General features: G+C 31.9%; 2 protein-coding genes across 2 annotated transcripts in view; one reads left to right on the forward strand and one right to left on the reverse strand.

The window, feature by feature from the left end:
- Positions 1–8500, reverse strand: LOC134712382 (DNA repair protein XRCC3-like). Its single transcript, XM_063573874.1, has 6 exons — positions 8385–8500; positions 5382–5519; positions 4520–4732; positions 2005–2147; positions 1066–1278; positions 1–287 (listed from the first exon to the last, which is right to left on the reverse strand). The coding sequence occupies exons 1-6, from the start codon at positions 8443–8445 to the stop codon at positions 21–23; spliced, it is 1035 nt and encodes a 344-aa protein (XP_063429944.1). The 5' UTR covers positions 8446–8500; the 3' UTR covers positions 1–20.
- LOC134711025 (rab3 GTPase-activating protein non-catalytic subunit-like) overlaps positions 8500–17857 on the forward strand; it is a 27492-nt gene continuing 18134 nt past the window's right edge. Inside the window, exons 1-10 of the mRNA XM_063571454.1 lie at positions 8500–8683; positions 10006–10191; positions 11374–11452; positions 11917–11964; positions 13025–13100; positions 13751–13852; positions 14419–14518; positions 15049–15144; positions 15616–15761; positions 16709–16788. Of these exons, the coding sequence (XP_063427524.1) occupies positions 8575–8683; positions 10006–10191; positions 11374–11452; positions 11917–11964; positions 13025–13100; positions 13751–13852; positions 14419–14518; positions 15049–15144; positions 15616–15761; positions 16709–16788 (1022 nt within the window). The 5' untranslated portion in view covers positions 8500–8574. The remainder of the gene's footprint in view (positions 8684–10005; positions 10192–11373; positions 11453–11916; positions 11965–13024; positions 13101–13750; positions 13853–14418; positions 14519–15048; positions 15145–15615; positions 15762–16708; positions 16789–17857) is intronic.

The raw sequence follows: 17857 nt of genomic DNA on the forward strand, positions 1-17857 counted from the left end.
TATAAAATAATAGTTTAAAATTAACAACTCCATCCTTTAAATCCTTCTTGATCTATAATGCAAGGCAGTTTTAACATGGGTAAATGTGGGGCAAAGATGATTTCTAAGTCTCTAACACACGTTTCAAATCCACCAATCACCAAATTGTTTATGAAATGTTTTGGAATTGTCACATGCTGGTTAGTTCTAGTCAAGGTGATCCTAGTAGTCACTTGATTGGACCATGTAAGACCCAGGGATGGAATATGCTTCCTGTGCCTGTCTTTCGCATCCATTGAATCTGTTACCTGTGATTAAAGAGGCAAAAATGCAAATTAATACATTTGAATAAAATGACTTTCATTTCATATTAGTTTTACCACAGTTGTTATTCCAATTCTATTGTTTTTACCTAATATCTTGGTAAACAATTACTGCAATTATCTTAAATTTCTTAATTTATTCTTTATCTATTAATATCTGAAACTTTGAACAGGAAAAATGATCAGCAAAAAGATGTGAGCAACTATATGTCACTGTACGGCCTTCAACAATGAGCAAAAATGAGGCTATAAAAAGGGCCTGACATGAAAAATATTAAAAAAACATACGAGACCCTCAAGGGTAGTAAAGGATGTTTAAACTCCCACTCGTCAAATATCTTAACTATCAAAATAAAAGAAGTTAATGAAGGGCCTGATTTATGTACAAAACAAGGTAAGACATTTAAATAAAAAAACTTTACAATATACACATCAGTATTCCACAAAATAACAAGAATGTGTCCCAAGTACATGGATGCACCATCCGCACTATAATTTTCTATGTTCAGTGGATCGTGAAAATGGGATAAAACAAGAAAGTTCATATCAATAGGCACATGTTTACTAAGTTTCAAGTTGATTGGACTTCAACGTCATCAAAAACTTCCTCGACCAAAAAACTTTAACCTGAAGTGGAACAGACGAATACACGAACAGACGAATACACGAACGGACCGACCAGAAAACATAATGCCCATGAATGGGGCATAATAAATGGGTCATAAAATCAAGTATGAAGGTTACATTTTAGATGATAACTTGCCTGATTTACACATACAACAGGAATATTATACTGGTTACTGAGATGATGTAAACAAGCCCCCATGGATGCAAGGTCTTTTGATCTCTGAACCATATCTTTTTGGTCGTATTCACACCTGAACAGACTAGCAACTGAATCAACAACTACTAGTTTGATATCTCCTTTAGAAAGCAGTATAGGTAATCTCTTTTGAATGCAGTATTTCAATCCACTCTAGAAAACAAAACAGACAGCATCATGAGCATAAACAAGTATTGGCAAATATTTTACTTTTACTGAATAAATTACATAAAATATATGGATTTATAACCTAAACTATCGAGTTAGTTATCAAGATAAGATATTGTTTGTTTGTACAAATGTATGCATGTTTTTATAAGAGTTGGATATTGGTAGCTGAAGTGGTCTTTGCACTGTATTGTAAGGCATATTATTAAGGAAAATATAAAAATAAGATGTGTTAAGATTGCCTATGAGACAACTTTCCACCATAGACAAATGACAGAACTGTTTCCATTTTATGCACAACTAATAGTTTGTCAGAGTTCAACCTTTAGATTAGTTCCATTGCCATGAACAAATGAAAGTCACAATCAGGTGACTATAAGCAAGCTGTACTTTGCCAATGTGGCAATTTAATAATCACTTAATAATATAGAAAAAATACCAAAATACATTGTTTTCACAAAATATTTATTCACATGCATTCTTTCTCACACAGATCTATCTATCTGATGATATACACTATAGTAGATTCTTGAAAAAACAATGTTCTGTTTCTTGAAAACAGAAAGCTGATATCAATGACATTTTTTATCAGGAATTTGGACAAACTCTTTTCCATTTTTAAACAAGTTACACCTTATTGTCATTTGCCAGAAGGAGAAGTTATTTAAAAATTACATCAACTTGTTTTTATAAATCACACTGTGTACTTACAATATCAGAAATATGTTCTATGAAAATATTGTCTCCATACTGTATTTTGCTTGACAATGAATTTACTTTAAGACTGAAATACTGGATCATCTGATGAAGACGTTTGTTCGGGAACACATCTTCTGTACAAATATAGGCTGCCCCTGAAACATACTATAAATGTTAAATATAGCATACTAGTATTTAATGAAAATAAAAGTTACTGATTCAAACCAATAAACATATCAAATATTGTCTGCTGGACTATAGTTATGTATGTGCTGACTCACTTCTGAAAACTCATCTTGCAACTGGAGGGAGAAAATGTAAAGACAGCCTTATTATATGTTCAGATGTTAGAATGAAATAATAATTCAACTTAAAAAACTATCACCCCAATCCTGTATAGTGACTGAGGAGCACTTCACATCCTAAAACCTTAACCAGACTGCTATAACATGAAATTGAAGTCTAATGCCATGACATGTCAGATGAACAAATCCCTTAGTTATTATGAGTGAGGGGAGAGCTTCTGCAAATTTGAAGATTAACGTAACATAGTTTTGATATTTAGAGTAATTGTAAAAATAATATGTGTTTTTAGTTGTGTATCACCTTCACTGGTTACTCAATGGATGGATCTGTCTTAGAGTTGTCACTTGTTTAGACGTACTTATATTGTAAACTAGATGGCCTTCCAAATACTTTTCGATCCCTTACATCACTGAAGAGACATTTATTGTTGAAATCGGGATATGTGTAAAAAATTTAGCACCTCATGTTGTGGTTTACCATCTTTGCCACAAGTTTATTGTTTTCTACTTGGTATTAAGTTAATATGGAGATCCATTTTGTTACACCTTGTGACCAATTTATTTGACAATCGCCTATGGCAGTCAGGAAGATTTCAGAATATCAGTTGTCTGACCTGTTAGTCAAATGCATTTTGTTAAAATATATTTTTTCACTGTTTCGGTCTTTTGGAAAATGTTGTTTGTGCTGTATTTAAACCCTTCTACAACGAAATTTGTTACTCGCACACCTATAAAAATTGTGGTTTTTGTCGAGCCTGCAACTTTTGTTGCAGAAAGCTCAACATAGGGATAGTGAACCGGCGGCGGCGGCGTTAGCTAACTTCTTAAAAGCTTTATATGTCAGGAGGTAGGACCTGGATGCTTCATACTTTGTATATACATGTAGATGCCTCATGTTACGAAATTTCTGTCAATCACATGTCAAATGTCCTTGACCTCATTTTCATGGTTCAGTGACTAAATGAAAAAAAAGTTAAGATTTTTTGTAATGGTAAGTTCTCTCTTATTATAAGTAATTGGATAACTATATTTGGTATGTGCATACCTTGCAAGGTCCTCATGCCCGTCAGACAGTTTTCACTTGACCTCGACCTCATTTCATGTATCAGTGAACAAGGTTAAGTTTTGGTGGTCAAGTCCATATCTCAGATACTATAAGCAATAGGGCTTGTTTATTCGGTGTATTGAAGGACTGTAAGGTGTACATGTCTAGCGGGCAGATGTCATCTGACATTGACCTCATTTTCATGGTTCAGGGGTCAAAGTTAAGTTTTTGAGTTTTGGTCTTTTTATCTAATATTATATGCCAAAGGTCAACTATATTTGATGTATGGAAATATTTTATAATCTATATGTCAGTCCCGCAGGTTTTATTTGACCATGACCTCAATTTCACGGTTCATTGCACAGTGTTAACAGTGATATTGTTTGCCTTAAATTAGTGGAGAATAAAGGCTTTTTCCCCTGGAGAAGAATCCTAATTTGAAAAAAAAATGGCAAAAAATTATTCCAAAAAAGACAACTTTTTCCCCAAACAGTGCAGTCTCAGTAGTAATTGTGCATGATTACAAACTGAAAAACACTCATTTAATATACATTTATACATTTGTCATGCCTAAAATGACTATATGGGCAGATTTGAGGTTCTATTTATGTATCATCACTGACAAAAAGGGGTCTTATTTCAAAGCAGGGTTTGACTCGGGGGTTTGTAAATTGAAGTTTCAGTCAAATTCATGGTTTATTCTAAATTTCCCAATTTGTTGAAAATTACGCATATTTTCCCAATAAAAAAGAGTAGAGGTAGTTTTGAAAAAAGCCAACAATATCACTGGTTAAGGTTTTGTGTTTTGGTCTATTTTTCTTAAACTATAAGTAATAGGATAACTATATTTGTTGTTATGGAAGCATTGTTAGCTGTACATGTCTGCCTGGCATGGTTCATATGACTTTCATGGTTCATTGGCCTGTGTTTAGCTATTTTGGTTAATGTTAAGTTTATGTGACGGTTGTAACATCATCAATATAATATCAATGATTAGTAAAGAAGGCGAGACATTTCAGTGTGTGCACTCTTGTTATTCAAAGCAAGCATAGGATTGAACGTTGTTTTCAATTTAGACTTGTTTTTTATATATATAATTTATATTCATGTATATTCAAGACCTTAATCATTTAACACCACCTTGAATTACTGCACATTTAATATTGCCTTATCTTACCTCCACTCAATCCTCCAAGAGTAAATGGCAGCTGTACATTCAAACAAAGCTGTAGACACAGCTGAGTTTTACCAGCAGAGCTCTCCCCAGATATTTCTGTTATACCATGAGACAATAGTCCACCACGTAAAGCTTCGTCGATAGATTTACATCCAGTTGTCAATTTCTTCAGTGTCAGCTGAGTAGGACATTTTTCTTCCCATATGTCCAAAGCTAAAAATAGAACAGATCACAGAATTGGATGAATATCAGAATTTCATATGAAGGAGAAATGTTTAATCTGTTTTTTATTGATTTTTATAATAAAGTCTGAAAGTCTATGAGAGCTACTTTTGTCAATTAAACTTAAAAGTCATTGCAATCATACAACAGAATATAGATATTAGAATAGTTCACAATAGATATAACTTGAAAAGAACTGATTTGAAATGAAAACATGAACCATAAAATGGTAGAGGTAAAATATGAATTAAAAAAATACTTCATACATGTACTGTAAATTCAGAAATTATTGTTTTTTATTCAAAAAATTTATTGGGTGATAATAAAAACTTGCATTCTGATATTTGATACATAGACCTAGATGCAGATTTTCCTGCAATCACAATAATGAAATACACATTTTTTTATTTATTCTTAAAAAATCTCAAATATAAATGAACGCAATGACTTCTGTTAACAGTAACGCAAGCAACTATCCAAATATTCCAAATTAACAAAACAATAACCGATATTGAATTAACCCAAGGATGTAACCCCCTGCTCAACATTCCCATTATCTCCCGTTTAACATGAAGTGGCACATGGAATCTTTGCACAATGTAAAATCAAAGATAAACCACATGCTGTATTTATTGTTCACCTGAAACACAAGACAGTTTAGGGACTGCTCTAGCAACTGCTTTCTTTAGTAACGAAACATCTCCTGAGCTTAGTCCTGTTGACCTTTGAATATCTGGATTGGACAGACTCAAAACAGTTTCAAACTTTTTTATATTTGCTGAAACAAACAAATAAAAAAGATAACAATAAACAATAGACAAGGAGCTGGAGGTAATTTTTACATTTGTACCTAAAATCCAAATATAAAAAAATGTACATTTTAAAGACATTTATATTGACTGTTGTTAGAAATATACATACATATACACTTTGATTTATGGTTAGTAATTTATCAAGATAATATTGTGTTAGCTTTTAAAACTTAAATTTAAAAAATGCCAATCTTACAAATGTTCATTTGTAAGTTCTGCATATTGATAAAAAAAATCACCAATTTTTAGAGTTCTAAATATTCTGATTTTTCACATTCTAAGTTTTCATCTTCACAGGTCTCCTGTTGAAGTCTTAATTAACAGCAAGGCCCATGACCCAGGCTTGTATGTAAACTCTACAAGCTAACAGAATCTAACTTAAATTCTTTTTTAAATTGAGCTTCAGGCTTGTGGACTCAAAGGTTAATCGTGAAGGCTGCTCATCACATGAAAATATTGTCTTTTTCCTGAATATAACAATATAAAAGTCTGTTTGTTCAAGTTAAAAAATTTAAAGATAAATAGTCTCACTATAAAGTTGAAGTGTTTATACGATTTTTAAACAATCTTAAGAAAAGTTGTTTCAATTTTTGTACAATTATTTAAGAACTTCTCGATTTATACACATTCAATGTTTACATTGGGATAAGGTCCATTTGATTTTACTTAGCAACTTACTTATAAAAGTGTCAATCTTTGCTGCATAACAATACTCATATAGTTTGTTTTATGTTTATATCTTATTTATTCTGTATGGGTATGTCGTAGCTACAAATTCTGGCTTTTATACAGCGGGAGTGAAGGCGCAGTCGATTTATTGACGTTTCGCGAGAGCAGATTTAAAGCTCTCTACACTAGTTGCCCGTACAATAGTGTCTTCTCGATGGTTCCAATTTACTATTGTGGACACAAAGAATGAATTTGAATGTTGCAGTGTTTTACTAGTAGTAATGTCAAAACACCTGGTATTGTTCCTCACTTGTTTTTTCGACAATGTTTGTGGCTTGATAGTTGTCAAACTTTTTAGCTGTGATGTATCGTCTTGGTCTTGCTGATTTGAGGAAGTCGTCTTGATCAATAGCAGGTACCAGCCCCTCAACCACCTTGTACATAAATATAAGCTTTTGGCTCATGCGTCTCAATTGTAGTTCCTGTAGTTCTAATTTTGTAAGCATGTTTGTTATGCAGCCATCTTCTCTAGTTCTATAATTGCCTGTTATAAAGCGTGCTGCTTGTCTTTGTATTCTTTCTAGCTTGTTTGAGTCTGCAATACTGTAGGGGTCCCATACTGTTGCTGCATATTCCATTGTAGATCTTACTAAGGAAATGTAAGCAGTTTTCTTACATTCCTGTGGGCAGTATCGTAAATTTCTTCTGAGGAAGCCTAGGGTTGAGTTAGCCTTTTTGGCAACGTTTGTTATATGCGTGCTCCACTTCAGGTCTTCTGCACTCCTAGGTATGGGTTGCTCTGAACTTGTTGGAGTATGTGGCCGTTGAGTGTATAGAATCTCTGGCTTTTGTTCTTTATACTTAGTATGTAGCATTTCTTTGCGTTAAATCGCATACCCCATTTATTTGCCCAATCTTCTTGGCAAGCTAGGTCTTATTGTAGCAGTTTGTGATCTTTCTCTGTTTTGATGGTTCTGTATAATAGACAGTCATCGGCGAACAGCCGTACTGATGATTTTACAGTGTCCGGGAGGTCATTTATATGACATAGGAAAAGTAATGGTCCTACAACTGTTCCCTGTGGAACACCTGAGTCCACTTTGACTTCTTCCGACTGTTCTCCCTCTACTACTACTTTCATCTTTCTCTGTCAGGAACATATTAAGCCATTTGTTTAGTTGTCCTCGAATTCCGTATTCTCCCATTTTTGATAATAATTTGTTGTGTGCCGTGGTACTGTATCAAAGGCTTTTGAAAAGTCCAGGATTGTGATATCAGTTTGTAGTCCGGCGTCAAATGCTTTCATGAAGTCATGTAAGGTGACTAATTGTTGTGTTTCACATGAGTAGCCAGATTGGAATCCATGGTTGAGTGATGTTAAGACTCTGTGCTTTTCAAGATGTTTGAGGATGTGCTTGCATATGATATGTTCTAATAGTTTGCAAGGTACCGATGTTAATGAGACTGGTCTATAGTTTTCTGCATTGTGTTTGTCTCCTTTTTTGAATACACACGAGATGTTTGACTGTTTAAAAATACTGACTAATGCATGTGTTTTTTATACCCTGCCAAAAGCTCCAATTAGAGCTTGTGTTGTATATTTGACTATTGTTGAATCAAAGTATTTTTTTCTGATCTTCATATCTACAGTCACATGTAAAGCAACTTTAAAATTGAGAAATAAAGTTGTGCACCCCAAAACTGTTCATACATATACATGAAACCAGGGATGTATATAAGTCCTTGATGAAACGTGATTTTTCTCATATACTTATATTTATAGTCTATTTTTTCTTCGCTGTGAATTCCACTCACTCTTCTATAATTATAATCAATTTAACTAATGTCAGTTCATTGTCTTAATTTTATATGCCATAACCATTTAATGACCCCCCTCTTTTGATGTAAATGCATGTGTTTCTGCTAATAAATGTTGTCTATTGTCTATATAAATATATCAAAGTTTGTTATGTCCCAGAAGACCTGTTATATTTTTAAGGTCAATGAGTAAAGGTTATGATAACTGTCACAGTAATTGTTGATAGAATAAAATTTAATAATAGAACTGAATAATTTGTGTGTGTGTCTTTAAATTTTTCACATACACTCCTTTAGAAATTTTAAACTGACCAAAAATCAAATCTCTTAAAAAAATAATTAACCTTTTATCAATGCATGAGTAATTCTTGGATTAATGTCTAGTTGTGACAGTTGTTCTGACATTTACTGACAGTATTTGAGAAAATACAAACTCAACATTTCCCGCCAAAACCATATTTAACTTCCGTTTCCGTTTCGAAACGTAAACATTGATTTTCATTTGAGACTTTTGAAACGGTAGAAATACAAACCATGTCATGCCAGCTCTCTGTATTTGGTCATTTCCAAGAAGTCTCATCATTAAGAGAATACCTGTTTCCCTGCTCAAAAGATGAATCGTCACAGAAGAGTGACAGGGGTGGTGAGACTGTTTTGGAAAAAAAGGGGGGGGGGGGGGGGGGACATTAGTAGGGGTAAATTTAGTTATAAAATGTTCCAAATCACCAACAATAAAATTGGCATTCCATATGATGACATCCAACATTTTGTCCAAATTCAAAGTGAAGCAAACACATCAAGGAAAAACTCACCAGAGAAATTCTCCTTGATACTTGCCCATACCTATAAAAAAGAAGATGTGGTATGATTGCCAATGAGACAACTATCCACAAAAGACCAAAATGACACAAACATTAACAATTATAGGTTACCGTACGGCCTTCAACAATGAGCAAAGCCCATACCGAATATAGTTAGCTATAAAAGGCCCCGATAAGACAATGTACATTATGTAAAACAATTCAACTACATGTACATCATTTGTACATGCATAATCCATAACTTGTTTTTATCTGATAAAAAAAATTGTATCATATACACAAAAAAAGAAAGAGAAAAACTGATATGAAAGTTATGAAATGTATAAAATTTATTAACATTACTGCTGCCTGCAAAACCAGGCAAGAGTTTGTAAGTAAACATGGTTAAGAAGAAGAATTATGAAAATAACAACCTTTTAATTCAAAGTTAAACTACTGTTAGAACAAGTAATCCCTGATTGTGAATAAAAAAAAAACTACATGTACATCAAACAATTTACTTTTTCATCAGATCTCATTTCTAATCAAAACTAATGTGGATATGGTATGATGGTCAGATGACAACTATCCAAAAGCCCAAAGGACCATGAATCAGAATGAGGTTCCTGAACATGATTACATGTTTAGCAAAACCAAGGATATTAATGCTTTTGAAATCTTTTTCCTGGCTGCAAACTTAAAAGGTCCTTTTCAATAGTTTTTAATTACAAAATTTATTATTTTTGTCATTTTGTATATTGTACATATGTAGGATCATAGTTATACAACACAACAAACAAATAAAATAAGAAATAATATTATTTATGGGTAAATGTACCTTGCGTAACAAGTTACGTAAATGGGCAAACTGACCGCATGTACAGTTCTCAAGGCGACCAAGTAAAATATTATTCCTACTTGTCATAGAATGGATAAAACTTGGAAAATGATCTTTTTTATATTTCTCAGAAACATATATAGATTATGTTTTCTTATTTGAGTAAAATGTCAAAGTTGTTGAGATGAAAGGTTTTAGGAAAGGCCTCTATAAACACATTAATTTGCTGGATTTGTGTAAACGGTTTTACCTTAACATTGTTCTCTAGGCATTTACAAATTCATGTTAAGAACATATTGAAACTATTATTATGTGACATGTTTGTAGGAAATGATGCCTGGACTGAAGATTGGAGTTGGAATGAAGATGAACCGATGGAACAAGATGACTCTGACTCATCTCAGTCAACCGAGGAGAATAAACACAACTGGTTACAGGACTGTCTCATATCCATCTCACCTGCTAATGATCTCATGGCTGTAGCATATGGTGACAAACTTGTCTTGTTCTCACGTATGTTGGCTTTACCTGTCATCAAATTATGAACTATATGTTTAGAGAATACAATTAGAAATAATTACATAAGAAGGTAAAGAACAAAAATACATTGGGCTCCAGTAAGTCCAGTAGGGTACCTCTTAAATCATAATGTCACAGTCAAAAACTGTGTGAGGTCATGAGCTCACTTTTAAGTAAATTTGAAAACAAAAGCAATCCACATTAAACATGGAATAATTTTGAATTCTGGAAAATTGATTAGAAATCTATGATGAAAACTAACCCAACTAAATAGGGTTAGCCATGCGTGCATGGCTAAGGTTAATTTTACTTCCACTATCATTTCAGTATGAACTAACTAACCCCCTTAGCCATGCGCGCATGGCTAACCCTATTTAGTTGGGTTAGTTTTCATCGTACGTTTCTAATCAATTTTCCAGAATTCAAAATTATTCCAGATTCAAATAATTCCTTGTTATTATAACAAATTTCCCCCAAAAAATATTTTAAGGTCACAGGACTCTTAAAGGTGGCAGATTGGATTTGACCATGTTGGAGCCACTTTAAAAATGCTATGAAACGGCAGTTTATCTTACTCAAATTTAGGTTTTGCTTCCAAACTAGTTTCCCTGCATCATGTGCATTGAGAAGGTAAACTTATTTTTTAAATATTAAAAAATTAACAAATTTTATACAAATGCAATTGTTTTCCTCAATTTCAAAGTGAATATGATCATGAGCCCTAAAAAGTATAAAGTACAATTTATCACATTACAAATATGTAAAGTATTTGGACTTTTAAAGTTGTACTGCTTAATCTTTTTTTGCAAAGCTTTTATGAATTATAATGATACAATTTGATTTACTTGTACATTTCAACAGTGACTTAGGGACGACATCAAAAGTTCAATGTAGGATAAAAAACTGAATTCAGATAGTTTTTTTACTAACCCCCCTACCCCCCTCCTAACTTAATTTGGAAAAAATTGTTTGATCCATATGGATATATGTAAAATCGATGAAGGATAAACAAAACTTGCAGCGAGTTTAACCCCCCACCCCTAAACTATTTGAATTAAGTTTTTTTATCCTTCATTGATCTTTTGATGTCATCCCTTAAGCGCTTGCTAAAACCCTTCCTGTTTTTTATTTGATTTTGTAGTACCTTTTTGTTCATGACTTCAATATATTTAACAGAAAAATGGGATCCTGGTGACACAGAATCAGAGACCAAGTTTTCTATGAAGTATAAAGAAAGTTTGAAACAAGATGAAGGGTATGTATTAGATTATGTGATTTTTCACTTAATCATATTATCAAAGATGAAAAAACCCAAAGGCTGTAGAAATAGTTATCTTAGATAATCTATATATTTCATTGGTTAAGACTATGAGATATGTGTGTCAAATACTTTTGGGATATACATGAACTGTCAATTCATTATTATTTGTTGGATACAAATTTTTGTGAATTTCATTGGTTCAGGTAATACGCCATTTTAAATGTACAAGGAATAACAAACTTTCTAAAGGCTTGTAGATCTATGCAGGTTTCAGCAAAACAATGAAATTGAATATCCTATTTAAACATGCAAATTTCCCTGAATCCATGAAAAATTGGTACTCACCAAAATAAATAAATCCACAATATGTTAACTTTATTATTCACATGAGTTGCTATAGTTTAATGACTTTATCATGTCTTACTGTAGGATTATTTTGTTTTATATTTTTATTATAGGGAAACCATCACAGCTGTTTTGTGTCTGCCATTAGCTTCTCAGAAAAGGTAATGAAAATTGTCTTTGCCCAAGTTACATTATTATAATGCTTCCTATGATTATATAGATTATCACCAAATGAGATATAAAGTAGAGTATTTGGTATTCAAAAAATAAATTCCTCAATATGTTAATGTGTGTATAGTTTAAATTACTCACCATATAATGATAAACTTTGAAAGCTTTTTTTAACCAGATTTCCAACGAAAAAAATCAGTTATTAATTTAAGGGCGGAGGGGCAGGCAACCTTGAGGCTTTTAAACAGTTATTGTGCATTAACTAATGAACTGTTTCAACGAAGCTTTTAAAATTTTAACATGTTGTTTCTGATGACAAAATGGAGCCAAGTTCAATATTGTTAATTTTCACTTTTCTGTTCAGGAGTTAGGGTCTCCAAGAAAAATGGTGTTTCCTATATTGTCTGTGCTTTGACTTATGAACCGTTCCTTTAAAACTTTACAAAATATCAATATGTTGTTCCTGATGAACCGTTCCTTTAAAACTTTACAAAATATCAATATGTTGTTCCTGATGAACATTTCCTCTAAAACTTTACAAAATATCAATATGTTGTTCCTGATGAACATTTCCTCTAAAACTTTACAAAATATCAATATGTTGTTCCTGATGAACCATTAGACCGTTGGTTTTCCGTTTGAATGGTTTTACACTAGTAATTTTGGGGCCCTTTATAGCTTGTTGTTCGGTGTGAGCCAAGGCTCCGTGTTGAAGGCCGTACATTAACTTATAATGTTGGGTTTTTTTAGTTGTTTTTTTTTAATTGTTATTTGGATGGAGAGTTATCTCATTGGCACTCACACCACATCTTCCTATATCCATTCCTCTAAAACTTTACAAAATATCAATATGTTGTTCCTGATGACAATATGGAGGTCAAGTTCAATATTGATGATTGTCACTTTTACTGTTCGGGAGTTATTTATGGTCATTGTGATATTGAAAAATGCCTGGACACAAATAAATGTTAAAAAATCTGGTTTACTACAGTCTTGTGGCTATTTATGTTGGTAAACATGGTTAATTTGTAATTTCTCCATTATTTGTAGAAGTACACAAGGAGCTCCAGACTGGACATGTATTATTGTAGGATTTTCCACTGGGTACATCAGGATTTATACTGAGGTAAACTTGGGTTATTGATCTTAGTGTTGTTGGATTATCCCCTAAAACATGTAAATCTAAGTAAATTTATTTAAATTTATGAATATCTTCAGAATATCAACCTAGGAAAAACTAATATTATGAACAAAATTGAAGAAAAAAAAAAAATATGTAACACATCAACAAACCACAATCACTGAATAACAGGCTCCTGACATGAGACAGGCACATATATACAGAATGTGGTGGGTTGATAGTTAACTTAGATTTGTTATCTGACCTATATATTATAAAACATTTTCTCTGTAAACCTGTTGTGGGTCTGTATCAAAGATATTTATATGTACATGTATAAGCACAATATTCTTAATGGTACATGTACATGTATCTGAAAAACTGATAGCATGTACATGTCGGCCAACTGAAAACTTGACTAAAAGTATTTTAAATAAGCAATAGGTATGCTATAACTTTTCTTGTATATAAAAAAAAATGACCCATAATTCAGAAGGTTAAGTTCTACAATTAGTTTATATTTTATTGAGCTTTCTAATCATGGGTCCTCTTATACTTCTCAAATGTAATGACATTTATGTAATTATTTGCCCCTTATTTTAATTCATATTTACATAAGTTCATATTCAGATAACTTAATGTTTCTATGTTTTTAGACTGGTACCCTGCTGTTATCCCAATTATTGCATACAGAACCAGTTCAGAAGATCAAGTGTAGGACTTATGAACCACCAAGATACCTTGGTCTTTCTGAACAGGTACAGTATAACATTTAGTAGAGTATACTATTTAACCGTAATGAAAATAAAACCAGAATAATAAAATAGTTATTGTATTAGACATGGAAATAGTCTTTCTGTAGCAAGATTTAAAAAGAAAGGAAAAACGGTATAAACTTGAATTTACATGGGAGTGGCTTAGAAGCCAGTCATATGAACTTTATTTCGTACATAAAATGACAATTTCAATTGGAATATGCAGATTTTTGATGATTGATAATTTTTGTTATTAAAACCTCAAATTGTTGATCAATAATAATCAGAATTAGTCATCAGGGTTTTATAACCTGCAAACAAAGTTTAATGTGGTGGTACTGGTATAAAGGAATCATCAAATCTGGATTTTTATCTACAAACAATCAATCATATCTGTTAGTCTAGGCTATACCCATTGCTTATCAACTTCCTATTTACTCGATACTTATAGTGGTGGTATCATTTAATGTGTAAGCAATAGTAGTTCCCATTTAACTTATGTGTGAGTGGTGTTTTATGATTGTTCATTAGCATATTAAATTTGTATTAGTTATATACGAACATTTCAGCACGAGGAACTTATAATACTGTTCAGAAAGGCCCTTGTGACAGTAGATGGTTTCAGTCTTTACCAGTCACTTAGAGCTTGTAGGAATCAAGTAGCCAGAGGTAAATTAATACTATAACACACATTATTTTTCATCCTTTCTTGCACAGTACTCATACAAAACAAATTATAAAATATTGATGATCTCACCAGCTTCCAGAAGTAAGTAATAAATTGCTTAGTTGTTTTTTCTTCATGTTTTCTTTACTTGCACATTGATATAAGAATATAAGGAGATGTCATATGAGATAGCTATCCTCCAGAGTTCAAATAAAGTGGATGTAAGCAATTTAACTAGCAACCATAAGGAATTTAACAATGAGAAAAACTGATACTGTATAGTCAGCTATAAAAGTCCCTGACAGGAAATTTTTGTAAAAATTTAAACAAAAATTAAGTTTTTGTTTACACTGGACGAAAATCGTGAATTTGTTTTTAATAGTGCATTGGCCGCTATTTTGACTGAAGAAAAAAATATTAGTGCAAAGAATCATGTTTTAATTTTGATTTTTTACTACTGACTACTAAAAAGAAGAAAAGTTTTTGTATAGAAATCTAGATTATGATCTCATTCTGTTATACACTATTTTAGCTACAGCAGGAGATACATCCATACAGCCACCACCTCTAGCCTACAAAAAATGGGGGTTACAGGGACAAGAAAGAATCCAGGACTGTTGTACATGTGGTAGGTATATAAAACAATATCATCATTACAGGATAGGTTTATCAAATTAATGCATTGGTGGAACACTGGTACCTCTTTTTTATTTTGCACCTCTTTTTGTTTCATACATGAAACATCTATATATGCGGAGAGAAGAAAAACATAAACTGTATCTTTTCTTTACCATTCAAAATGTTTGGACTTCTTTGACAGTACTGCTATGCAGAATTAATAATTTTCACTATTTTTTTGCTGTATTGTTATTTTTTTTTTATAAAATAGAAAAGAAGATTCTTAAATATCTTTTATATTTAGTGTAGTTTGTTTAGAAACTGTTTTAATACTGTATATAAAAATTTATATAAAATTAGTGCTTATGTTACATGTATAATTTTGTCTGAAAACATGTTTCCCTGAAGGTGATAGACCTAGTTGAGTTTGGGTTTTTTAAACATTCTCCTCATTATTATTACAAATTCTCTTCTCTTTCAGGTATTGATACTCCTAATCCGTTTGATCAGATGAAATCTGCTGCAATGATGGCACCTAATGCTACATTAAGACCAGCCCCATCAACTTCTGCTAAATATATTACATCTGGTGTTAGTCATTATGTTGGAGTGTATAATGCTGTTGAGGTATCTATTGATATAAAGGGGAATTGATGGGTGAATATCTATGTAGATATTTGGTTTGCACCTAACTATACATTTCATGTTTACTTTATTAAGAACTTTATAAGTTTACGAAGGGGCTATCATTAACTTGCCATGTATTTAACCAATGTTAATCATTTCAGTTTCCAGTAACAATTAACTAAAATAACCCAAATGTTAGAAAGGGATGCTCAAAACTAATACAAAAATGTAACAAAGTCTAAATTGAAAGTTTTTTGCTAATGTATTAATGTTTCCTTGATATATTTTTGGCTTTGTACAAGGTACTGTGAAATGAAATATTACTAGCAACCTATAATTTTTTTAATAATTTTGTAACTTATATTTTCTGCATAACTTTCAAATTCCTGTTATATCTTTTACAACTTTTTGTGATTGTTCATTAACTGAACCTCATTGTTTCTGGATTTTGAACCTTTTGAAGAACAGTAATTATAAAGAAATGCTTGGTGGATTTTTTTTACAAGATGTCCATCTGAAGAGGTTATTATTACATTCCAAAATGATTTTAAAAAGCAGGTTAGGAGTGAGCGGCCTTACAAAAACAAAAATCAAAAGACATTTTTTATTTTGAATATGAATTGTTCAAAAAGTTGGTTAAATTTCAGAGAGACAGTAACCTCAAAACACATTCAGAAAGACATCACCAAACAGTTTTTGAAAATAGACAATTGGTCACCCTTTCTTTGGACAACATGTGAATGAATGTAATAGGGACAGTAAAATATCTGACAACAAACCAAGTTCTCAATAGAGAAAAGTATGAAAAACAGTGACAACCATTGGTTAAGTTCTTAACTCTAACAGTAGCATACAATGAGAAGTCAACTAGTTTTGTAAGTATACAACCTTTAAGAATAGAAATAAAATAACATCAAACTAAAGGAGTGATAATATTTGAATTACAGGGCAGTACACAGCCAATATTATCTGAAGTTGCCTTCGCTGTTGCTAGCAAACTGAAGTCTGCCTTAATGTCAGCTGCAAGGTAAGAATACAAATGCATCATAGCAATTGTAATTTACAATTTAAGTTAACTAACAGAGTTGATTTAACTAATTTTTATTTGAGATATTAAGAAAAGATTAAAGCAATATAAGGCTGGCATTACTTAATACTGAAATTAATGTGTGTGTGTATTTATTTTTTGGCAATTTCTTGACCACTGTCAAAAATGGGAAACTTTATTAATGTTGTTTCAAAAATGTTTCTGGTCTGAGTACACAGTTATTGTCCTTTTATTTTTTTGTTGTCCACAAATTTAGTCCCTAGTGTGGACAGTGTGTTACTTGACAATTTTTTTTATACCCCTTCCAAATTAATTTTGTCATGCTTTTTGCCTCAAATAGCAAGTAGGGGGATGAAATTACACTGTAGAAAAAATTTGGGTCATGAATTTGAAAGTCAAATAGTGATTTGGTCCAGCTAAAAAAGGTGAAAAATTAGCATTTCGGAAGCTGTCAAAAGATTTCAAGACCCTCTTTACATAAAATTGTCCATAATTTGAGTTAAAGCTGATGAAGTTTTCTATAAATTTGATATAATTTGTCCCAAAAGTAGAACAACACAGTGTAAAAATAATATTGAGAAAGAACAGTTGGGATTTTTTTAATTTTCATTTATTGTACAAAAGAAATGCACTAATAAAATAACTGTGGTCTCGAACCTTCTACTGAAATTATGAATGCAAGTTTTTGTTATTGCAAGACACTAACAATCAAAACAAAAGAGTAAACAAAGACTCTTAAAACCAATTTGAAAAGACATTTACATCAACAGTTATAAATAATAAATAAGAAACAACAGCAACTTCACTAAAATCAGGGAGTGAAATCAGGTGCTCCGGAAGGGTAAGCATTTCCTGCAAACCTGATACTCTTTCATTTTTTTGCATGTATAAAACATTACAACAATTTCTTAATTTACAGTAGTCATTTCATACATTAAGTAAAACAATATAAAAAATAAAATACACACCAGACAAAATTTATTTGTATTTATTAGTTTTTAGCTTAATTTTAATGATGATTTGTTTTAAAATTTTATTTACATATTAT

This window comes from Mytilus trossulus, chromosome 3, assembly GCF_036588685.1.
Source record: "Mytilus trossulus isolate FHL-02 chromosome 3, PNRI_Mtr1.1.1.hap1, whole genome shotgun sequence".
Lineage (NCBI taxonomy): Eukaryota > Metazoa > Mollusca > Bivalvia > Mytilida > Mytilidae > Mytilus > Mytilus trossulus.